The sequence below is a fragment of the Humulus lupulus genome, chromosome 8 (assembly GCF_963169125.1).
Source record: "Humulus lupulus chromosome 8, drHumLupu1.1, whole genome shotgun sequence".
In the NCBI taxonomy this organism is placed as follows: Eukaryota; Viridiplantae; Streptophyta; class Magnoliopsida; order Rosales; family Cannabaceae; genus Humulus; species Humulus lupulus.
The window spans coordinates 6,943,648-6,966,558 of record NC_084800.1 but is presented as its reverse complement, the minus strand read 5'-3'; the positions used below and the strand labels follow the sequence as shown (position 1 = coordinate 6,966,558).

Here is a 22,911-nt window from a genome sequence, read left to right as displayed (position 1 = left end):
GCAATAGCGCTGAACGCTAGTCGAAAGACACTGACTTATTAGTCAAGGATGACATTAGCATGGTGAGTGTTGGTCGTAAGGCACTGACTTATTAGTCAATGACGACATTAACACACTGAATGTTGGTCATAAGGCATTGAATTATTAGTCAAGCAAGGAAATAGTGTGCTAAGCACTGCTCCATATGATCTAGCCTAACCAGAAGCGCATCATACGCTTGACCGATCTATTGGTCGAAGATAACCTAGTGCCGAGTACGCTAGATCAGCTCGAAAGCTGGTTATATAGAGGAAAGGGCAAAGGGCCCCAGGGTGGCTCATTAGTCCCATGTCCTAAGGCGTCAAACCGGAATGATTCCATAATCATTAATTTGTACTTGCCTGCATGCATGAGTAGGGTTAATACTGCTAGGCATGCTTATTAAGATTTGGTAACATGTTATTGATTGCTTATGATCATGTTTAAGTTTTCTTGTTGAGCCTCGACTCATGGGTGCTATGTGGTGCAGGTAAAGGGAAAAGAAAACTCGACCATCCTTGAGTTGGAGAGCTTAGGTGGCGATGTGTACATATGCAGCTGCTCGACCACTATGGTTGAGGGTTTAAAGAGGAACTAGGGTTAAACCTATTTTGCCGCTTAGGTCGACTGATTGTAACTTTTTATTGTAATTAACCTTTTGAATGTATTTTGGGATCCCATGTATACATTAAACATTTTACTGAAACGTTTGTATCTTTCACCAAAAAATTTAACCCTAAACCATTAATCATGTTTAGCTACATGATTATGGTCAAATGACTCGTTTAGCGAGTTTAGCACTATTTAAAATACACAGTGTAACAGTCCCTGGGTAGTAGGGCGTTACATATGTTTTAGTCTAAATGACTCGTTTAACGAATAAAGCACTAATTTTAAACACACGTGGTAACGGACCCTAATTGGCAGGGCGTTACATCAACCTCTCATCTTCCCATTATAAATACAAGAATGTAAATCATAAATAGGTTAGAGATTATTTTGCATTAAAGAGCATTTAATCCTTCTGTTCTAAAAGCTCAACAACCTCAAGAAACTTATTTGATCTTGAGGTTTAGAGTTAAAAAGAGCAATAATATTGATTAAGTGGACGTACTAAGTCGTTAGTTGGTCGAGCCACTATAAACTCTCTCTAATTTATTACCTCAATATTCTCTTAAACTTTATGCATGATTTGTCTTTTAGTATTAATTGGATGTTTGACAAAAATTTGAGTGAACAAATGTTTAAGTTAATTTACCAAATTAATAGATTTAGTAATTGTAACGCCCTAAACTCCAGGGACCGTTATGGTGCACATTGCAAACCGTGCTAAACTCGTTAATCAAGTCATTTGGCCATAAACGTGTAACTAAGAATGATTAGCGGTTTAGGGATTAAAATTTTGGTTAAGATATAACGTTTCATTAGAACGTTTATTATATACATTGGGATCCAAAAAATATAATCTATAGGTCTATTACAAGAAAATATTTACATCCATCCGATCTAAGCAACAAAACAGGGTTTAACCCTAGTTCTTCTTCAAACCTCACCTGTGGTGGTCGAGCAACTGCATATGTACACATCGTCACCTAAGCTCTCCAACTCAAGGATAGTCCAGCTTTCTTTTGCCTATACCTGCACCACGTAGCACTTGTGAGCTGAAGCCCAACAAGAAAACTCAATATGCTCATGAACAGTCATATCATGATATCAAATCATATCTGGCATGCCTAGCAAACATAGCTCTATTCAAGCATGAAAATAAACTCAGATAAAAATTGGGGAATCAAGGATAAGAAATCCTGCCCTCCTGCTTCGATGACTAGCAAGTCAATCCTAATCAGATGAGTGATTTAACACTTGAGGTTCTAGTAAACCATATTGAGTGACCGACAAGCAAGTCACTACGGGGCTCAGTACCAAAATCCATGCAAATGATGATCAAAATGATCATACAGAGCTTATAGCCCTGAACAGATGAGTGAATATCACTTTGAAGTTCTGTTAACCATACTGAGTGAGTGACAAGCAAGTTACTATGGGGCTCGGTGCCTATAGCTGTAACGCCCTGGTTACCCCAGAACAGTTATGGTGAACAGTGAACCGGAAATTTGACTCGCTACCCGAGTCCTTTGGTAAAAAACGTGATCTAGGTACTATTATCAGGTTAAGGTGAAAAACCAATGAAAAGAGAAAGGGTACATTTCATTAGGTAAATAAACTGTCCATGAGCCTTTTAAAATGTTTACAAGATGTTCATAATACAAAAGAGTCGCTACAGTTTCAAATTTACAATCCCCGCCGGCCTAAGCGGCAAAAATAGGGTAAACCCCTAGTCCCTCTGAGAACTCCTTGACCGTGGCAGTCAAGCGGCCCTGTATGTACATCACATCGCCCAAGCTCTCCACTCAAGGCTGGCCAAGCTTTTCCTTTCCTTTACCTACACCACATAGCACCCATGAGCCAAGGCCCAGCAAGAAAACATAATAAAACATGATATAATATCAACAACGATCATAATAACCATTCAGGACTATCAGTCCAACAAATAGGTGACAATAGCCAAAAGTCACAATATGAGCATCGCTCCCTCTAGCCATGTGACGATAGGGTCACCAGGGCTTAACTGATAGGTGATTATTTCATAAGTTCGTCCAGGACAGGTGCATGGTGATTGGTCACCAACATAACCTTCCTCACGACTCTAGAGTCGAAACTATGGACAACGTCCCTTAGCCACGTGACAAACGGTCACCGGGGTCATATACCTTGGCTATAGACATCTGGTCGTAGACCAGGCAAGTGCTTATAAGTTCTTCGACCCTAGGGTCGGTCTAGCATTAATGCCATAGAGCCATTCAATGCATAATTCTCGACTCTAGAGTCGGTCCCTGACTAGTCAGTGTCTTAAACAGGTAATCAGCGTTCACTAGCATTTAATATGCAATCCATGTCCACATATATCAATCAACATGCCCCAATATCAAACCATGCATGTCATATACCTATACAGGGTGCAACTGTATTCATACACCGTTTTCTTACCTCTGGTTCGAGTGAGAATTATTATATGAACGACCCCTGAGAACGATCAACCTTTAAATTCCTTGACGGTCACCTGGTCATAACCAAAATATAGGATTCATCAATAAAAATGATAACTGAGGGTTCCTAAACCAAGATCTAGCCTCCAGGACATCAAACATAACTCAACTAGGTACTAGGTTCAACCCCGAGGCCTAAGGTTTGAATCCCCAAGCTAAAAACATGCTTTTGGCTAAATCTGCCCTGATGGGCCGCGGCTCACCCTCCTGACAGGGCCATTTTCACATTTTAAGCCATCATAGGCCGCAGCACGCCATAGACAGGTCGCGGCTCATTACGCAAAACAGCCAAGAACCAGCACGCACCAGCCAACTCTCCCCTGCGTTTTCCCTTGGAACTAACCCTTCAAACCAACTCCAAACCTCCTCCAAACACTCAATTAAACCCCCAAATAACACCCATAGCTCACCCTCATCAAACCCCAATCAAAACAACACAAAACCCCCCTTTGATTCTCACTTCCCACATCAAAACCATGAATTGAAAACTAAAACAAAAACAGAGCACTAGCTGAAACCAAAGGCTAAAACTCACCTTGGAACCAGTTTTGGACCTCCCTCACAAGCTAAATCAAGTCTCCAATCCAGCCCTTAAGTTTCCCTAGCTTAAATCTCCACCAAGAACTCAAAACCCTCAAAGGAGAAGTGAAGAAGATGATGTACGGGAATGGAGGAGGCAAACCCCTATTTTTGTTCTGTTTATTCCACCACCTTCTACAGCCACTAAACATCATATATATCCACCCCTAAAATGACCAAAATACCCTTGTGTCATCCTAAGCCTTCCAAGCTACTCTAGGGGTAAAATTGGTACATTCTGCTAAACCCGTTAATTATAATTAATGCTTCCCAATCCCCGATAATCTCAATATCCTCAAACATCAACAATTCATAACCCGTTACCCTAAAATCCCCGGTAACGCTATAATCATTAATAACACCCCGAGACTCACCCTGAGCCCCGAGCTCAAACCTGTTATGACCAAACCGATAAATCATGTTTAAAGATCGTCTCATGTCGAAATACCCGAACCAATCCACATTATAATGTGGTCTTACAATATATCATTAACGCACATACAAATATACAATTATACCCTCAACGGGTCAAATTACCAAAACACCCCTGTAACAAATGTGGACCCACATGCACGCATTTAACATCATATTATAATATAATTCTCATAAACATGCATAAACACACTTAATGGCATAATTAAACAGTTATGGCCCTCCTGGCCTACTAATCCAGCCGTTAACCATAATAGGGAATCCAGGGCATTACAATAGTCGTGTAACGAAACCGTTACCTGGGCTTTCCTACAATGGCTCTAATCAGATGAGTGACTGCTGGGTAAGTTACTAGCTTAAACAGATGAGTGACTGATGAATAAGTCACTAGCTTAAACAGATGAGTGACTGATGGGTAGTCACTAGCTTAAACGGATGAGTGACACTTGGGTAAGTCACACAAGCGCTTTTAGTTTTCATCGAACTTGAGGTCAGTCCGGCATTAATGCTCTTGTTGAGTCAGCTAATGCAGATGTCGATTAGATCTAATCTTTTATCGGCCCTGCGTTCATGATGCTTATGCCGTTTCTGGCTCCCAAGTCGGTAACACACGATCAATGCCAAATATGAATGATCAGGGCCATGCACAAGTAAGCAATGCTACCAAACATCCATCATAGGTCAAATATCCAAATACAGGGCATTCAGCATGCTTACTTAACAATTGCTAGCATAATTAAGATCATGCATAAACACAGAGGCTCAAGCTCTGAACAATCTCATACACAATATCCATAGCATGCCCTAATAACATGTTTCTCGTGCATCACATGCAACACATTTAATCATCCAACATGCATCAAAAATAACCATGCATGTCACATATGGGGTGCAGTTTTCCTTTCCTTTGGTCCAAGCACAGGTTACCAATAAATGAGCCACAAGCACGATCCCGATTCCAAGCCTCTAGAGATAACCTAGTCACAACCACAAATGATGATCCAATGACTTCAAGTTCTAAAACCAACCCCGTAACCAAAACCTAGCCTTCAAGACATCAAACCCCACTAATCTGGGTAGTAGGAATGATCTCGAGGCCTAAAACCAAGTTCCCGAGGTCAAAACTCTCAAGCGGGCTCAACACCCTGCCTGAGCCGCAGCCCTAGCACCTTAAGTCGTGGCCCCCAGCCACACCAGGAGCAAGGGTCGCGGCGCCCCATACCCAGGATCGCGGCGCCTAGCACGCCCTAAGCCTCTCCAGCTGCTTCTTCAAGCTTGGGCCGCGGCCCCCCATCCAGAACCAGCCATGAACGCGATTTTAACCTTCTAAAACCTTCCAAAAACATATCCAAACATCTCCAAACTCAAAAAGCAAAGTTCCCAAACATCCCCATGATCCAAAACCCATAAAACCCAAGCTTCAATTCAATCAAAAACTCATCAAAACACAAAGTCCAATTCAAGCTTAAAAACTTTAAAAACTTAAAACTTGAATTACCTCCGATTGAGTTGTTTCCAACTAAATCCTCCAGCTAATAAGCTTCTAATCTTTCCTAGGATCGCTATGCCTCAATCCTCGCTTGAATCCGAGTCCTAGAACTCAAGTTACCTTCGAAAATACGATCGGGAGACGAAAATGGAACTTAGAGGGAGAGAGAATGTACAGAATGTTCTTTTTATTTCTTAAAATGTTACTTCAAGCTTTAGTAGCCTCAAACAAAACCTAACGCTCGGGGTCCCGAAAACACTCCCGGGAACAAAATAGTCAAAACCTCCAGAATTTCTCCCTGATCATACTAACTCCCAATTTATCACCAAATATTAATTCTCATTACCCAATAACTCGGTAATGCTCTAAATACCCCTTGACTCACTCCAAGTCAAGAACAAATCCCGTTGTGACTTTCCCACTAGCTTACCTCCTAGGATCGTCTTGTGCTGAGTAACCCTAGCATAACCAAACAATAATAAAACACCACACACATATCACATATATGCCAAATATGCCCAAAATGGCCAAAATATGAAAATCACCAAATTACTCAGAAATAAGTTCACAAGCATATTTAATACACCTAAACATGCATATTATCATTTAATAATACAATAAATCAATTATGGTCCTCCCGGCCTCCTAATCAAGGTCCTAAACCTTATTAGGAAAATTTGGGGCATTACAGTAATAATTAAAGAATTATAAGAGGTGTAAATAGATTTTTCTCTCTATTTCATATAAATATATATATATACTAAACACACTCACAATGGGTGAGTTATATTAGCTAAAACTATAGAATTTAACTCAAAATCATCAAAAACACACTCCATTGGATGAGCTAAACCACTCCTCTATTTTAGCTCACCATATTTTCAACATCACATGTAGCTAAAGCTTACCTCTCTTTCAAACATTTTTTATTCTATTTTAGTCATTTTTATTCTTTCTCTTTCTAGATTAAATAATTGTTTATCCTTTATCTCCTTTTTCCATTATTGTAATTAATAAAGATATTTAAAAATATAATATTTAAGTAATATAGAGAAACTGATATATGGTGCAATCTAAAAATTAGAGGTAACATAGAAAAAGTTGGGTTTTACGGAGGCAATTTGAAGGATAGAGTAGAGCACTCATTGTGAGTGCTCTAAGGGGTGTAAAAAGATTTATTAATAGTTGGCAGGGACTCATTAAAAAAACACACACAAAACAAAATAATATTCTTTCTTCTTTAATTGATTGTTATACCCAGATTTCGAGATGTGTTAAATGTGATCTCGAAAGTTGGATTCGCAACGAATGGACTCATAAAGTTTGAAGTATGCTCCAGGACTAAATATCGAGCTTGCAAGACTCGATATGACCTCGAATGCGGTGGCCTCGAAATATTCACGATCTCGAAGGGTAGCTCCCGAGACGCATCTGTCCTCAGGGAAGACTTCGAACCAAGGGTGCCGAGCCTGACACGCGTGCGACCTTGAAGCCATGTGACCTCAGGAGATGTCATTAGCTCGAAAGCTGATGAGAAACCTGGGAGATTAAGGCCTTGGAGATATATGATAATTACTTTGAATATCTATAAGTGTTGTTTATAAGGGGCGTGTTCTGCATTTATTATTGTAAATCCCATAAAATCATGGGATATTATTCGATTAGTTATACGCCCTGGTCTTCAGGGGACGTTTCCTTTTATATCGAATCGCAGGCATTTAAAGCCATTTATTTTATTTACACCAAAAAGAGTAACTACCCAAAATATGCGGGATAGTATTCTGCATCCTTCTCTATAAATAGAGAAGTCGTGCACCATTGTAAAGGACCAAAATTCTGAACCTTGAGAGAAAACTCTAAAGAATTCATGCTTAAGAATTTTCAGAGATAATCTTGAGTTTAATAACAGAGACTCGTGGACTAGGCAGATTTAACTGCTGAACCACGTAAAAAATCGCGCTTTGTATTGTCATATTTTAGTTGGCCATTACTAGTAATTGTTTACGTGCTCTTCTTTCACTGTTGACGAAAACGTCGGCAACATTGATAAAGGTGGAAGAGGCAAAAATTATGTTATTTTTCTTTTCCTTTTATTGAGGGTGATTAGGTTTGAAATATGCAGAAACAAAAGCTAGGCACAAATGGAAACTTCCTAATTTATGGGGTGAATAATTTTTTCCTATTAAGAACTAATTTTGAAAAAAGTATTGGTCATAATTATAAAATAATATTTCAATAAATAAAATGGAGTGAATTTAGTTTAAGGGTCTAATATAAAATGTGTTATTGTACCTTTTTTTTTTGTTAAAATCTTATTTTACCTTTATATATAATAAAACATAAAACATAGTATTTAAGGGTGCGTCCCACATGGAAAATGTGTGCGCACATTCAACAATATATAAGACCATGTGTTACTTCACTCATCACCAATTGGTTTTGAGATGAAACCCCATGTGACTTAGACCTTTCACCCTATGCTTATACTTTCTACAATTACTATCCACATCTAGTGTCTAAACACTTTCACATCTTACTATCTAAACTACATCCCATTATACATTCTTACATGGTATCACAGTCTAAAAATGCTCTAGCGAGCTACTCGGTCCAAACAAAAAAATACATCAATAAAGTGACCTCAAAATAATAACAACAAAAAAGGCGCCATAACCCCATAACTGTCCAAAAAAATAAGTGAGACAAACGAGCCACAACCGGCCAAAAGATCCTGAAACACTATCCAAATTAATAGTGAGCTAAAACAACCACTAATTTCAGCAGTTTAAGATTGGTGAGCATAAATAGTCACAATTTCACTACTACAAAATTGAGCTTTCCTGACACCAAACCTGTTGACTGTCGTAATTGCTTAGTGCCACTCTACGCTGCAGTTAAAAAATGTAGGCATAGAAACTAACTTCGATAGCTAATAATTGTCACTGTTGCTTTTGACTGTCGCTATTGACCCCAATGCCGACAGTTAATTCGAGACCAATGTCTACAGTTAAAAAACAGTTGTAGTTGATCTCAACGCCGACACTTAATTCGAGCCTAATGTCGACAGTTAAAAATTGTTATTGACCCCAACGCCGATAGTTAATGAAAGCCCAATACCGATAGTTATAAAATGTCACCGAAATTCAAATAAAAAAATCTAAAACCAATTGGTGATGAGTGGAGTAACACATGCTTATGCCGTTCCTGACTCTTAGGTCAGTAATATGCGACCAGTGCCGATTCTGAATAGTCAGTACCATACACAAGCAAACAACATATGCTAGCATTTAAAATGCAACCCATGTCCACATTTAACAATCAACGTGCCTCTATAACAATCACGCATGTTATATACAAAGGGTGCAGTTTTCTTACCTCTAGTTCGAGCGAGAAATTGAACAAAAACGACTCCTGAGAACGATCGACCTTTTGATTCCTTAGCGGTTACCTAATCATAACGAATTATAACCTCTATTAATGAAAATCAACAATAAAAGGGTCTTGACGTAACTCCACTATCGGGACCACGAAACGTACCTACACGGAGAGTAGATTCGATCACGGACCTTAAGGATTGAAACCCCGAGCCAAAAACCCTTAAAAACACTCAAAACGAGATTCTGAAAGAACATAGTAGCACTACAACGCTGCTCACTAACGCCCCAACGCTAGTCTTCGAACCCCAAACCGCCCAACAGAGCACTGGGTAGTGCTATAGCGCCCCCTGGTGGGCGCTGTAGCGCTACACCCAGCCAAATCCTCCCCTGAAACTTCTTCCTTTTACTCCTTCAATTCAACCTCGATTCCAATGCTTCCAAACCTCATTTTTGGTGCCAAATGAACCCAAAAACCATCTCCACATTCCCTATAAGCATCACAACCACAAGAACCCTAGCCAAAAACTCCCAGCAAAACCCATCATCCAACCTAGAAATCTCAACTGCAAACCAAAGCTAAAACAGAGCAAACCAGGAATTTTCATGGCTAGAAACTTACCTCAAGTTCATATTATGATGCTCTTCAATGGTGGAACACACTCCCAAGCTCTCAAGAATTACTTCCCAAGCTTGAATCCTCAAGTTAGGCTAAAAAATCCAAAGAGAAAATGAGGAAAAACAAGTACGGGAGAGGTGTTTAAAATTGCTCTATTTTCTCTTCCTTCTACAGCCTTCAATGGCTTAATACTATCCTATGGGTGAAAAGACCAAAATACCCCTAGGTCAAATAAGGATTTCTAAAGGCTCCTAAGGGCAAAATTGACATTTCCCACCTATTTCGTTAATCATAATTAACGCTCTCCAATTCCCGTTATCCTCGATATTCTCAAACACCAATCATTCATATCCCATTATCATTTAATTCTCGGCAACACTCTAATCATTAAAATCACCCTGAGACCCACCCTGAGCCCCGAACTTAAACTTGTTATGACTAAACCGCTAATTAATATTCAAAGATCGTCTCATGCCGAATAGCTCGAAAAAATCCACATTATAATGTGGTCTCAACAATATGTCACCGACATGCATACAAATATACAATTACGCCCTCAATGGGCCAAATTACCAAAACACCCCTGTAATGAAATGTGGACCCACATGCATGCATTTAACATCATATTATAATATAATTCACATAAACATGCATATAATCATTTAATGGAATAATTAAACAACTATGGCCCTCCCGGCCTACTAATCCAGCTATTAAACCGCATTAGGGATTTCGGGGCATTACAATATGTTATGGTATGTTTATAGTATATGTTTATATTGTTAGTAGTTTTTCCTTGCTAGGCATTAGGCTCACTCCTTTTCTTTTAGTGTAATGCAGGAAAATAGATGCAACGGCGGAAGGATTCTTGGAAGCTTGGTATGTGTATGGAGGTGGATGGAGTGGATGGGCTGCGTGTCGATTCGAGGACCACGTTTTTTGTTTTAGTCTCTTTAAATTACGTTTTTATGTATTTTTCCGCATTTAGCTTTGTAAACAATTTTATTTAAAGTTATTTTTATTTTAAAACAATGAGCTCATTTATGTATTACAAATATTATTTTTAAAGTTTTCAATAAAGTTATGAATTTTCGTATGTATGTTTTCTTCAAAGTTGTAGTTATGTCTAGTAAGTTTAATGACCTAAGTCTCATAGATAGTTGGGTCATTACAGCCACCTAATCAAGGTCCTAAGCCTTATTAGGAAATTTTTTGGACGTTATAGAACCACTATATAATATTTGTGTCGTTTTAGTTCTTGTATTCAGTTTCATAATTCTTATCATTTTTAGTGACTCTGTATCGTTGACTAAATCAAGGGTCAACACTAACCTATCCCAAAAATTTAAAAGCCTGCAAATGACATTGAGAAAATTCTCAAAACATTGACAATATATTATACATTTTTCTACACCTATTCACAATATATTTTTCTACAAATATATTAATAACATTAAACACATTATTTTCTATACACATTCACAATAATTTTTTCTAAAAACATATTAGTAAATATTCACAATATACTTTTTCTAAATAAATAATAATAACACTAATATTACCTAAACACGTTAACACTAATAATTCTAAAATTTCAAACATTTCAACTATAAATATATTTTTTATCAACTAAATTAACAAAATAAAAAACAACAAAATCAAACCAAAAAAAAAACCTTGTTGCCATGCCTATTCCCTTTCGCCTTTCTCCTTCAATTTTCCAGTTCTCCTTCAAATTCTACACACCAACACAAATATATATATAATAGTTATTAAAAAAATACCACTTACCGTCGCATATAGATTGACAGCTGGGTGGGGGACCGGTCCTCTCGGCATGATGGTGGGGGCTGCGGCGGTTCGATCGACGTGGTGGTGGTGGTCGGCATGGTGGTGGTCAGAATTTGGGGGTTTTTAAGGATGAGGGGGAGAGAGAAAGAGTGGGGGAGTTTGGGGGGAAGAGAGAAAGGGTGATAGAGAGAGAGATGGTTGTGGAGGTGGTGGTGATAATGGTGAGAGGGACTTGAGAGAGAGGGATTTGAGAGTGAGGGGGAGAGGGATTTTGTAACTCCCACTTCTTTCTACAAATGCATTATAACAATTATGAAAAATAAGAGAAGATATTTTTCATTCATACTTTTGAGTGCATTACAATGTTAATCAAAAGCTAGAGCTATTAACTAAAGTGGAAGAATAACTAATGAATACGCAACTACAATATCCATGGGCATTTCATTAGTATAATACCCATAGAATGATGCAAAGTACAAGCAAACAATCACTAAAGTTATAAGCAATAAAGAGAAATTCATGAATAGATGATGAATTTTATCTAGAAGGGTAAGAAATGCAGAAGTTGTTGCAAGTAAATGGTTGAAGGAACAAGTATTTATAGGACAAAAACTAGCCGTTATGATCGTTGGTGAATAGTGATTTGACCATTGAAAACAGTAACCTAACCGTTGGGAATATAGATGTATTCTACTGTGAGATTTTAACAATTTTAAGTTGTTGAAGTAACTAACACATGAGAATAATTAATTTATGGATGTTAGAGAAACTTTTTCAGAAAAGTTTGTGAGTCAAAAATGTTGGACTAAGTAATATAAGAAGATTTGGAAGTTTTTATTTTTTTTGTTACTATTCACCAGGTATTATTCATAGTGGGTCCCACAGTGGGGTCCGCAAGGGTCTCACAGCAGGGTCCACCCCATGGGTCCCACATGTTGATGCAGTAGTGATACAATGATGACTTTAGCAAACCACTATGCTTGATATTTTGAATATTTTATTATTCCACTATGCTTGATATTTTAAATATTTTATTAACATAGTAACCCAATGTTTTCCTATAAATAAGCTCTTCCAAAACTCATTTTGAATTACAAAACCTCTTTTTCTTTCTCTCACCCTGCCTAAAATTCTTCTTAACACTCTTTTAAAGTTCTAAATCTCTAAGATCTAGACGAAGTTCTGTCTGTAACGCTAGCCTACAAAAATCTTTTAGGTAAGCTCCTTACCGAGCCTCTCAATTCAGTTACTTAGCTATTATATCTATATATAGATTATTTTACTATGCCGTTATAATGCCAAAATTTATATATATATTATTTTACTATGTCATTATAATGCCAAAATTTATGTATAGATTATTTTACTATGCAGTTATAATGCCAAAATTTATATAGATTATTTTACCATGTTGTTATAATGCCAGAATTTATATATAGATTATTTTACCATGTCGTTATAATGCCAAAATTTATATATAGATTATTTTACCATGTCGTTATAATTTACAATGCCAAAATTGAAATATAAACTATTTTTTTTATGTGTCATTATAATACTAAACTTATCTAGGCTATGGTCACACTTTGGACTATTATGGAATTTTATTATATGACCTTATTCCCTACTATTATGGACTGATATTATGACCTGGACATTTCCGTATGACCATGACCACGACTTTTAGACCGGGATCTTTCTATGGACAATTATAGTATGACCATATGCCTGGACATAAAATAAACAATAAAATAGGAAAATTGGAATAATAACAATTATAAACTAAAATTACATCATGTAGATTTTATGTAAGTTAATAGTTTGTGATTTTGTCAAGAAGCTAACAATTTCGGTTGTTTTATCAAGACGCAAGTTAAGCAGAATCCTCATCTACAACGCAAGTCTTTTATGTGTCTCATGTGCAACTATATGCTTTACATGCTATTCCACTACTACAAATATAGGGTTTCTCTGCGCTTTTTTTTCAATCTAAAATAAAAAGCGCAGAGAAAAGGATTGAAGGACACTTAGGAACTTTGTTACTGCGGTTTTTTTTAAAAACGCAATGTAAAGTAGGAAAAGTGGGAGAAAAACGCAGAGAAAAGTTGCACTACTTTTCTCCGCGGTTTTCTTAAGAAAACCACGGAGAAAAGGTTCCAGACCTATATATAAACTCATTCTTCCCCACAGGGTTCGTAAACCTACTTCATTTCGCGAAAAAACTTCTTCAACAACGGCGGTACGTCTTTCAACCTTCATCTTACTTTTTTTTTCATCTTTTTTAGCTAAATCTTAGTTAAAAACTGAAGTTGATGCTTAATATTTGTCTATTTTCAGGTTTTTGGTAGTAAAAATGGTTAGGATTTGGTCGAAAAATTGTCCATTTTCACTGTATTTTTGGGCATGCATTGTGTTCTTGAGCTTCAAAATAGGTAATGATCTATATATCTTTGTTTGTATAGTTTTTTGTTTTTTTTTTCATCATTATTTTTAGAGTTTATTTTGTGTGAAATAGACAAATAGAAATCAAAATTTTGAGAGGTTTTTCATAAATCATTAATTTGGTTGCTGAATTTTTTTTCTTCAGATTTTTCGGTGACAAAACCTGAAATTTTTTTTTTTTCTTCAGGTTTTCAGGTTTCTTTTGTATGCAGCTAGATAGATCTCGAAAAAATACCCAAGTTAAAAAAAAAAAACACCAAAAACAGAGAACTGAGCACAAAGTTATGCTTCGTCAAAATTTTGAAAAATTAAACTACTTTTCTCTGCGGTTTTTTCAATAAAACCGCGGAGAAAAGTCTTTCTTTCTCAGCGGTTGTTTTAAAAAAACCGCGGAGAAAAGTACATCTTTCTCTGCGGTTGGCTTATTACAACCGCAGAGAAAAGTGACACTTTTCTCCGCGGTTGGCATACCATTTTTCTCTGCGGTCGAATACACTGCGCTTTTCAATACTCTCGAAAACCGCAGTGTATTGAGTAAAAAAACCGCAGTGAAAAGCCTTTTTTGTAGTAGTGTTCTGCCATATTGTATTTATGCATAAGTTATTTTCAAGCATGTTATATTTATTATGCATAAGCACGCTTAATGTTTACAGATAAATTATTGAAAGCATTAAAGTAGAGGTGCTGCTTGAGAGACCTATGTCCCAAAATGTAATAAAGGAGACGTACTTCCCTATATTATGAATGTTTATGAGGGAGAAATTCCCTATTATCATGTTTATGTTCAAGTGGGAATGTGATTCCCTATGTAATGTCAGCAATAGCACCCTCTAGGGCCCAAATGAAATGAAAGTGAAAGAAAGAAAATACATAACATGTTGCACGTTTATTTTAATGCATATGAGGAAGTTATTCTGCTTACTGAGCCTTAGCTCATCAGATAATGTTTGTGTTGTAGGTAAGAAGCCCCAAATATAAATTGTTGATGAGTATACGTGGAGCCAACGTGATTGTACATATGGGGCTAACCTGAAGGGAGTGGAGTTCTGCTATGCTATATTATAAATAAACGAGAAACTTGATTTTATATTTATATTCATAAAAAGTATTTTGTAAACTTTATAATTTACATAAAGCTTTAAAAGTATTTCATAAACTTTGTAATTTACATAAAGCTTTTAAATTTATCGGTTGGATACATCTCTAGTTCTACGTTAAGGTGTAGTAATGCCATAAAAATTATTTATAAAAGTATTAAGATTTGTATGTAAGATAAAGTTTTTATTTGGTTGTGGGTATTGTATGGTTTGAAGTTATGAACATTAGTTTATGTATTGTTTAATAAAGTTTTTTTTTTTTGTAAATTCAGAATTTCAGTAATGTCGTATTCAGGTTAAACTTTGTTTTTACACATTATATATGTATGTTAAGAAAGGAGGTTGTTACAGATTTCGAGAGAGAGAAGAAGAAGAAGAAATGGTTGTTTCGGCACAGTGGATAAGAAGAAAATGCGAAAAAGGGCTAGGTATATAAAAAAATTAGGAACGACGGGTAAGAGTATTAGGGCCACAAGTGTCACCTCTAATAGTCTAAAAAAATTTGGTGGGGAAATTTCCCACGTTTTTTCACTCAAAATTTCAGAAAATATTAATGCCCCTAATAGTTTTTCCAATTAAAAAAATGACCTCAGTTAATATCAAGGACGAGTTATCGTTTTCGTCCCTAATAATGTCACTCCTAATAATCGTTTTCTTGTAGTGTTCTCATAGTAACACCGCCCATCCTGACCTTCATACACCACCACAGTACCAGTACTAGCCTCCTCCACAGTATCCACCATATATGTCGTCGCAATAACATTCGTAGTATCAAAATCAGTACAAGTTTGGACGCTCTTCCCAGTCTTCTCCTCTCTATTTTAACTTTACCGACTTTCAAGGAGAATCAATGCAGCATCCGCAACCTAATCTTAGGTATGGTGTGGTTGGAGGTTCGTCGCAGCAGCAACCATTTTCTAGATATGGTGAACTTGGGGGTTCCTCGCAGCAAAAGCCATTTTTTAGATATGGTGAGTTCGGGGACGGGTCGCAGCAACAGGAGCAACTTTTTATATCAACCCCGATACAACCACAGCCCCGGGATCAGTTTGGGGACTTCACGCTTGGATGATCTTCACAACAGCCATACATTCCTTCACCACCACAGACACAGCCACTTCCACTGCCACACACAGCCACAACCACAGCAAAATATTGAAGATAAGGATAATTACCAAATTGACCTTAATGATTATATTTAGTTATTAGTTGATGTATTTTGATTAAATTAACAGTGTAATTATTTATTATGACAATAGCGATATTAGTTAGTTTGATAAATATTAAAATTATAGATTAATTTTAATGTTAGTTATGTTTAAATTAATTAATCGGATATTTTATTAAAATTTATTATGATTTAGTTTTAAAAATATTTAAATTTATTAAATATTGATTTATTTTAAATTAATATTAAAAAAGTATAATAAAAAATAAAATTTAGAAAATTATTAGCGGCGGACTCCGCAGCTAATAACCGCTGCTAATTAATTTTATTATTGGCTTTGAAACATGTATTAGCAGCGGGCTCCGCCACTACTATCCACTACTAATAATATATTAGTAGAAGCGGATGTGTGAGTCCGCCGCTAATTAGTATTATTAGCGTCCACGTATCACCAGTGGAGAATTAGCGGCGGAACCCCGCCGATAATTGGTATTAGTAGCGAAGTGCCATATAATTAGCGATGGATCTTACTGTCGCTAATACCCCTTAATATTGTAGTGTAAAATACAGGTTTCATGATACAAATTTTACGGTTGTGTTGTGCTCCATTGATAAATATAACTGTTAAAAATTAAAAATACTCAATTCATTTTTTAATCTTTAATATTCTACTATAAATATTCTAATTAATAGCTAGTGTCTTTTTTATTTTCAAATTATAATGAAATTTTGGTAAAAATGTGCGTACATATATATAATATTAAATTCTAACGATGAGGGACTGAGGACACGGACTAATAATAAGTTAATGAAAAAAAAGAAAACATGTAAAGTAAAGTAGTATATTAATTTATAAACCTAGAATAGTGTAAGGAATATATATCTAATAATTAGTAAAGTATATAATCTTCCCGGTCGAATTGATCATTATAGCCTCCCAATGATGCTTTCGGCCACCGACAACTACAAAACCCTAGAGTAATTTTACACAAAACTAAGGTCAGTTAACAATAATAATGATCACTATTTAACGAGGCCTATATATAGACAAATTTTATTTCAAATTATATCATTAATTATTTACTTTGATATGAAGAGCATTTCCATAATGTTATTTCTACTTTTTCTTGCGGCCAATATTCTAGTACTGGCAAGCGCCAAAGGCTCGCATATAAGCAATCAAATTCACCTACTCCGTCCACAATCAGGCTCCGGCGGCAGCCGTGTCAAAGGATTGTCATGCCAGAGCTGGCGATACGGAGTTGAGACCAACAGTGTCATCGGCTGGAAAACGATTCCGGTGACGTGTGAGGACTACGTAGGCCACTACATGCTGGGGAGTCAGTATAGGAAAGACTCTAACCTCATTATTAATGAGGCTTTTCTCCATGTTAAGAGCCTCAGCCTTTCTAAGAACGGCGTCGTCAAGGACGTTTGGGTCTTTGACATTGACGAGACTACGCTCTCTAACTTACCTTATTACGCCCAACATGGCTTTGGGTGAGTTTATTTATATATATATATATATATTTCATATTAACTCACATAAACACTTTTATTTCTAATTAAATCAATCTCTGTCATAACCAATAATTAAAATTACAGGGTGGAGCTGTTCAACGCTACGTTGTTCAATGCATGGGTTGGGACAGGAAAAGCACCAGCGCTGCCGGAGAGTCTTGAACTTTATAAGAAATTACTAAAACATGGTGTTAAGGTTGTGTTCATAACTGGGAGAACTGAAGACCAAAGAACTATTACTGAGACCAATCTTAAAAATGCTGGATACCACACATGGGACAAGCTTTTACTCAAGTAAGATTATCTAAATGTCAAGTATATACTACCCGTGAGAGCACCCCTTTACTGTTTTCGGTATTGAAATAATTTTGAGCTTAAATTTTTGTTATGATTATATATATATATATATATATTAGTTAGTTATAGTATTGGTAAATTTTTAAGAAATTTTAAATAATTTATAATATCAAAAAATATGTTTTAAATATGTTATTTTTTATTCGCATAAGAAAAAATAATCAAGTGTGCAATAAATTATTTAAACATTATTTTTAGCATGATAAACTATTAAAAATTTTCTAAAACTTTACAAAATCCCTTAAATAATTATAATATAAATAGTCATACAAAAAATTGACCAATCTTCCCGTATCAAAAAACAAAAAGAATGTACCTGTATGCCCATTTTTAGGGGTGCACCCCTATACTATATAGAACATAGTGATTTTTTAGAATTAATAATATTTATATATTATTAATATAAAGAAAAATGCACCAAACAAGCAAAGCTATATATTCCTCAAAAAAATATTATAAATACAATTAAAAGTATATATATATATTTTTTAATTCCAATTAAGACATTAATTTAGCTATAATAATGACAAATTAATTAATAATTAAATTTTGTTTTTACAGGGATAAAGCTTTTTCAGGCAAAACAGCAGTTGAGTACAAATCAGCTCAGAGGAAGAAATTGGAGGAGGAGGGAAATAGAATTATTGGGAACATGGGAGATCAATGGAGTGATCTGTTGGGCACAAACACAGGCATTAGGACCTTCAAGTTGCCTGACCCAATGTACTACATTAGTTGAATATTTACCAAATATTCATTATCTACCAAATCCAAATATTATGTAATACGTACTGTGCCCCTTTACTGATTTTATAAGGTTTTGGAGTGTTTGAGTTGATTAATCCTTTAAATAAATAAAAAAGTAAGTGAGAAGTTGCTCGCACTGTGTTTCCACAAGATTTTAAAGTGTCAATTATTACACCACAAGTGGGTATCTTCAATTTATGATATTTATATATATCATTATCCCGATTCAGATTTTGATGATATAAAAATAAGAATAAATAAGTACAAACTCTTTGCAAGTGGATATAATACTGTAGTTCTAAACTGTGCAGTGAATGATGATGTGTTTACTAATATTGTAGTTTAGTGGTGTAGTTTATTAAACTGTACCGTAAATGTACAAAGCTGGTAATAAAAGGCTTAAATAGCATAATATTCCTGATTCATATATATGGCCTGAACCACCAGCTTTGGACATTTATTTTATTAGATCGATCAAAATTTTTGAAGTGTTGGGCAACTAAAAGGATTACCTCTCTCTTCAAAATGTATATAATATAATTCGGCTTGTGAAGACAATAATTTATAATTATGGTTGATCAAAATAATAATACTGGAAAAGTTAATTACATTCTCATCCCATAGTACTATATATGAATATATATAACACAGCATGTGACATGGTGTTATGACAAAAATTAAAATGAAATCCAAAGATTCAAATTATTAAAGCAAACTTTTACCCAAAACCTATATAATCTAGGTTTTGATTATTAAAGATCTACGTACTTTAATATTCAAACCTAAAGGGAGCTAAAAGAGAATTAATAAGCACGTGGAAGTTTAATGGTGTAAAACGCATATACATGTGTATAATATATATGTGCATGATAAAAAACCACACAAAAAAAAACAATTCTTAATTTAACTAAATATGCCAAGATTATTTTCTTCAAAAAAAAAATATGCCAAGATTATTTTTGAAACTTCTTATCTACTATTTAGAAATAATTTTACAAATTTAAAATTACTAAACAAGTAAACTCGCCAAAAAATTTTAACTGGTTGACTGTTTTGAAAAATATTAAAAATTAATTTTTGAAAATACATACCCAATCTTTCATTTAAATTTTTTTTTTTAACTTATCAAACAACATTTTCAAATTATAATATCTTAAACTACAACGTTTCACTACTACAAATATAAGTTTTCTCTGCGCCTTTTTTTTCAAACTTAAATAAAAAGTGCTGATAAAATAGTTGAATGGGGAGGCGGAGACTTTTCTCCACGGTTATTTTGAAAAAACCACAGAGAAAATTGGACTTTTCTCTGCATTTTTTCAAAAAAACCGCGAAGTGCGGTTTTTTTAAAATAATCACAAAAAAAGTCTCATTCTCCATATACTCAACATCGATCATTTACTCTCCTCATTTCCATTATTTCAGTCGTATGTGAGAATGAAAAATTCATCCTTTCCCGTCACGGTAATCACCATCTTCACCATTTTTATGTGTTTTTGTTTAAAAAAAAAATTCCACATTAATACTTTAAATCATGTATATATTCATAAAAATAATTTATTTTGAAATTTTATGACAAAAATAAAGAAATTTTGAGTAGATTTAATGGGATTTTAACCTATGTTTATAGGTTGGGCGTGGCCGATACGCAGATAGAATATTAGCCGGTGGAGGCTTAATATAATATATCTTATAGATCTATAATATATATATATATATATATATCATTCTTTTACATTATATAATAACAATATTTTGACCAATGTTTACCAGCAATAATATTGTTTAACACATGCAGTAGTATCATCCAGGATCACGTGGTCGATCTACTTTATTAACTATTTAAGAAATCGAGATGATCTTGTTGTTTTCTAGACGCTAATCTAGCTAATAGGAATATATGAATTCTACAATATTTTTTCAAAAAAATTAAAACCATTAAATTTAATCATTAGTAGTGTTGGACACCTGCGTTAATACCTAGCTAAAGCAGTAGTCATAATTAAAATATATGATGGTATAATTTAATGGCCACTTGACAACGTAGTACTGAGGTTATTTAAGAAGGCAAATAATATAAGAAACTCTCACAAGACCAATCAAATTGGATCAATATCAGTTCTGATCATCATACATTAATTATGTCAAGATCAATGTTACTGATCTTCTTTCTTTCCATTCTAGTTGCAAACGTAGTCAATGGTTCGAACTTTCCTATTATAAACAACCAAATTCACCTGCTCAGGCCGCAATCCGGCTCTGGTGGGAGCTATGCCAGCGGATTATCGTGCCTGAGTTGGCGATTTGGCGTGGAAACCAACAGCATCATCAACTGGAAAACCATTCCAGTGTCGTGTGAGGACTACGTAGGCCACTACATGCTTGGCAGCCAGTATAGGAAAGACTCTAAAGCCATTACTGATGAAGCTTTTCTTCACGCTAAGAGTCTTAATCTTTCTAAGACTGGTGCCAACGACGTCTGGGTCTTTGACATAGATGAGACTACGCTCTCTAACCTCCCTTATTACGCCCAACATGGCTTCGGGTAAGTTTATATATAGTAATGTGCATCGGCTGTCTAAGAACTAATGGGTGATCAGGGGAGATACTTATTTTCTTATAATGACTCATTTTATCAAAAGTGGTTAATTTTCAACTTGTTTATTTTTTTGGATCTAAATGTATGCTTCTTATTTGGATCTCAAGTGTTTTATTTCATTATGAGAATCTCAAGTTCTTTTTTTTTAGTTGGCTCATTCGTTAGATGATAGGTGTAAATCTCATGCCGCTAGGAAATTGGAATCATGTGCCTTTATCTAAAAGTCAATTAGAAATTAATGAAGTTACTAATATTCTTATAAATAACTCAATTTTCTTACACTTATTGATGTGGGATTGGGACAACATCCTCCAATTATTAGATCTATTTGATAGCCGTTAATCTAGCTATGTAACACTACCCTGTTAACTTTTTTAATGCTTATTCAACAATTGAAATTATATGTGCAGTTTGGAGCGGTTCAATGCGACATCGTTTAATGCATGGGTTGATACTGGAAAAGCCCTAGCATTACCAGAGAGTCTTAAACTTTACAAAAAGTTGCTTCGTATGAAGGTTAAAATTGTATTTCTCACCGGAAGAACTGAAGACCAAAGAACCGTGACCGAGACCAATCTCAGAAGCGTTGGATACCACTCTTGGGCTAAGCTTTTACTCAAGTAAGAATAAACTTATTTAATGTCAAGTAGCTATATTTTTTAAATTAATACGTGTACTATACATAAAATGTATATATATATTTATATATAATTCTCCATTCCTTAATTTAATTATTGTATAGAATATATGCACCGAACAATCATTTAAATATTAGCGTTGAACTTCGTGAGATTTGTTTAGTTAAAACAAGCAACATTTCTTTGGGATATACGCAATCTTTTTGTTTTTTTAACACAAGAAATATAAATATATTTATATATATATATATAATATTCCACTGTTGTAATGCAGGGGAAAGAATTTTATAGGGAAACCAGCAGTTGTGTACAAATCAACTGAGAGGAAGAAATTGGAGGAGGAGGGATATAGAATTATTGGGAACATGGGAGATCAATGGAGTGATCTGTTGGGCACAAACACAGGCATTAGGACCTTCAAATTGCCTGACCCAATGTACTACATTAGTTGAATATTATTTAAGTTTTTTTGTACTACTTTTCTTTTAGGTGAGTTAATAATGTCAAAAACTTGTACCACCTAGCTTGGATGTTGGGGACAAAATAAAATTGATTGATTTCAAATTTCTTTTTTAACGAGCAATGTTAGGAAGAATAGCAACACGAGTTAGGTGCCCTTTAATTATTAACTCTTCTATAGTGTTCCACGAAAAATAAGTTAGTAGTTTCAACAAATCAGCAACAAATTAAAAATAAGAGATTATGGCAGCAAAACTACTAAGATAGTTACAATTATTGTAGTTAAATATATATGTAAAAAAATTGACGGCAAATCTACTCAATTAGTTACAGTTTTTGCACTTAAATACTCAGTTAAAAATTTTAACGGCAGAACTACTTAAGTAGTAGATTTTCTAGCACTTAACTCTCGTTAAATCAATTGTTAAAAAATAACATTATGAGACACGTGGCAGACTCCAATTTATTTTTTTT

General features: G+C 35.1%; 2 protein-coding genes across 2 annotated transcripts; both read left to right on the top strand.

Annotated features, from left to right (window-relative positions):
- The first annotated feature begins 17,219 nt into the window (after positions 1-17,219).
- LOC133793466 (acid phosphatase 1-like) lies at positions 17,220-18,877 on the top strand. The gene is made up of 3 exons (XM_062230820.1): positions 17,220-17,616; positions 17,722-17,931; positions 18,556-18,877. Exons 1-3 carry the CDS (start codon positions 17,225-17,227, stop codon positions 18,731-18,733), a joined length of 780 nt encoding a protein of 259 aa, XP_062086804.1. The 5' UTR covers positions 17,220-17,224; the 3' UTR covers positions 18,734-18,877.
- Positions 18,878-20,827: 1,950 nt separating this feature from the next.
- On the top strand, positions 20,828-22,547 carry LOC133793465 (acid phosphatase 1-like). Its single transcript, XM_062230819.1, has 3 exons — positions 20,828-21,286; positions 21,751-21,960; positions 22,253-22,547. Exons 1-3 carry the CDS (start codon positions 20,883-20,885, stop codon positions 22,428-22,430), a joined length of 792 nt encoding a protein of 263 aa, XP_062086803.1. The 5' UTR covers positions 20,828-20,882; the 3' UTR covers positions 22,431-22,547.
- Positions 22,548-22,911: the final 364 nt, after the last annotated feature.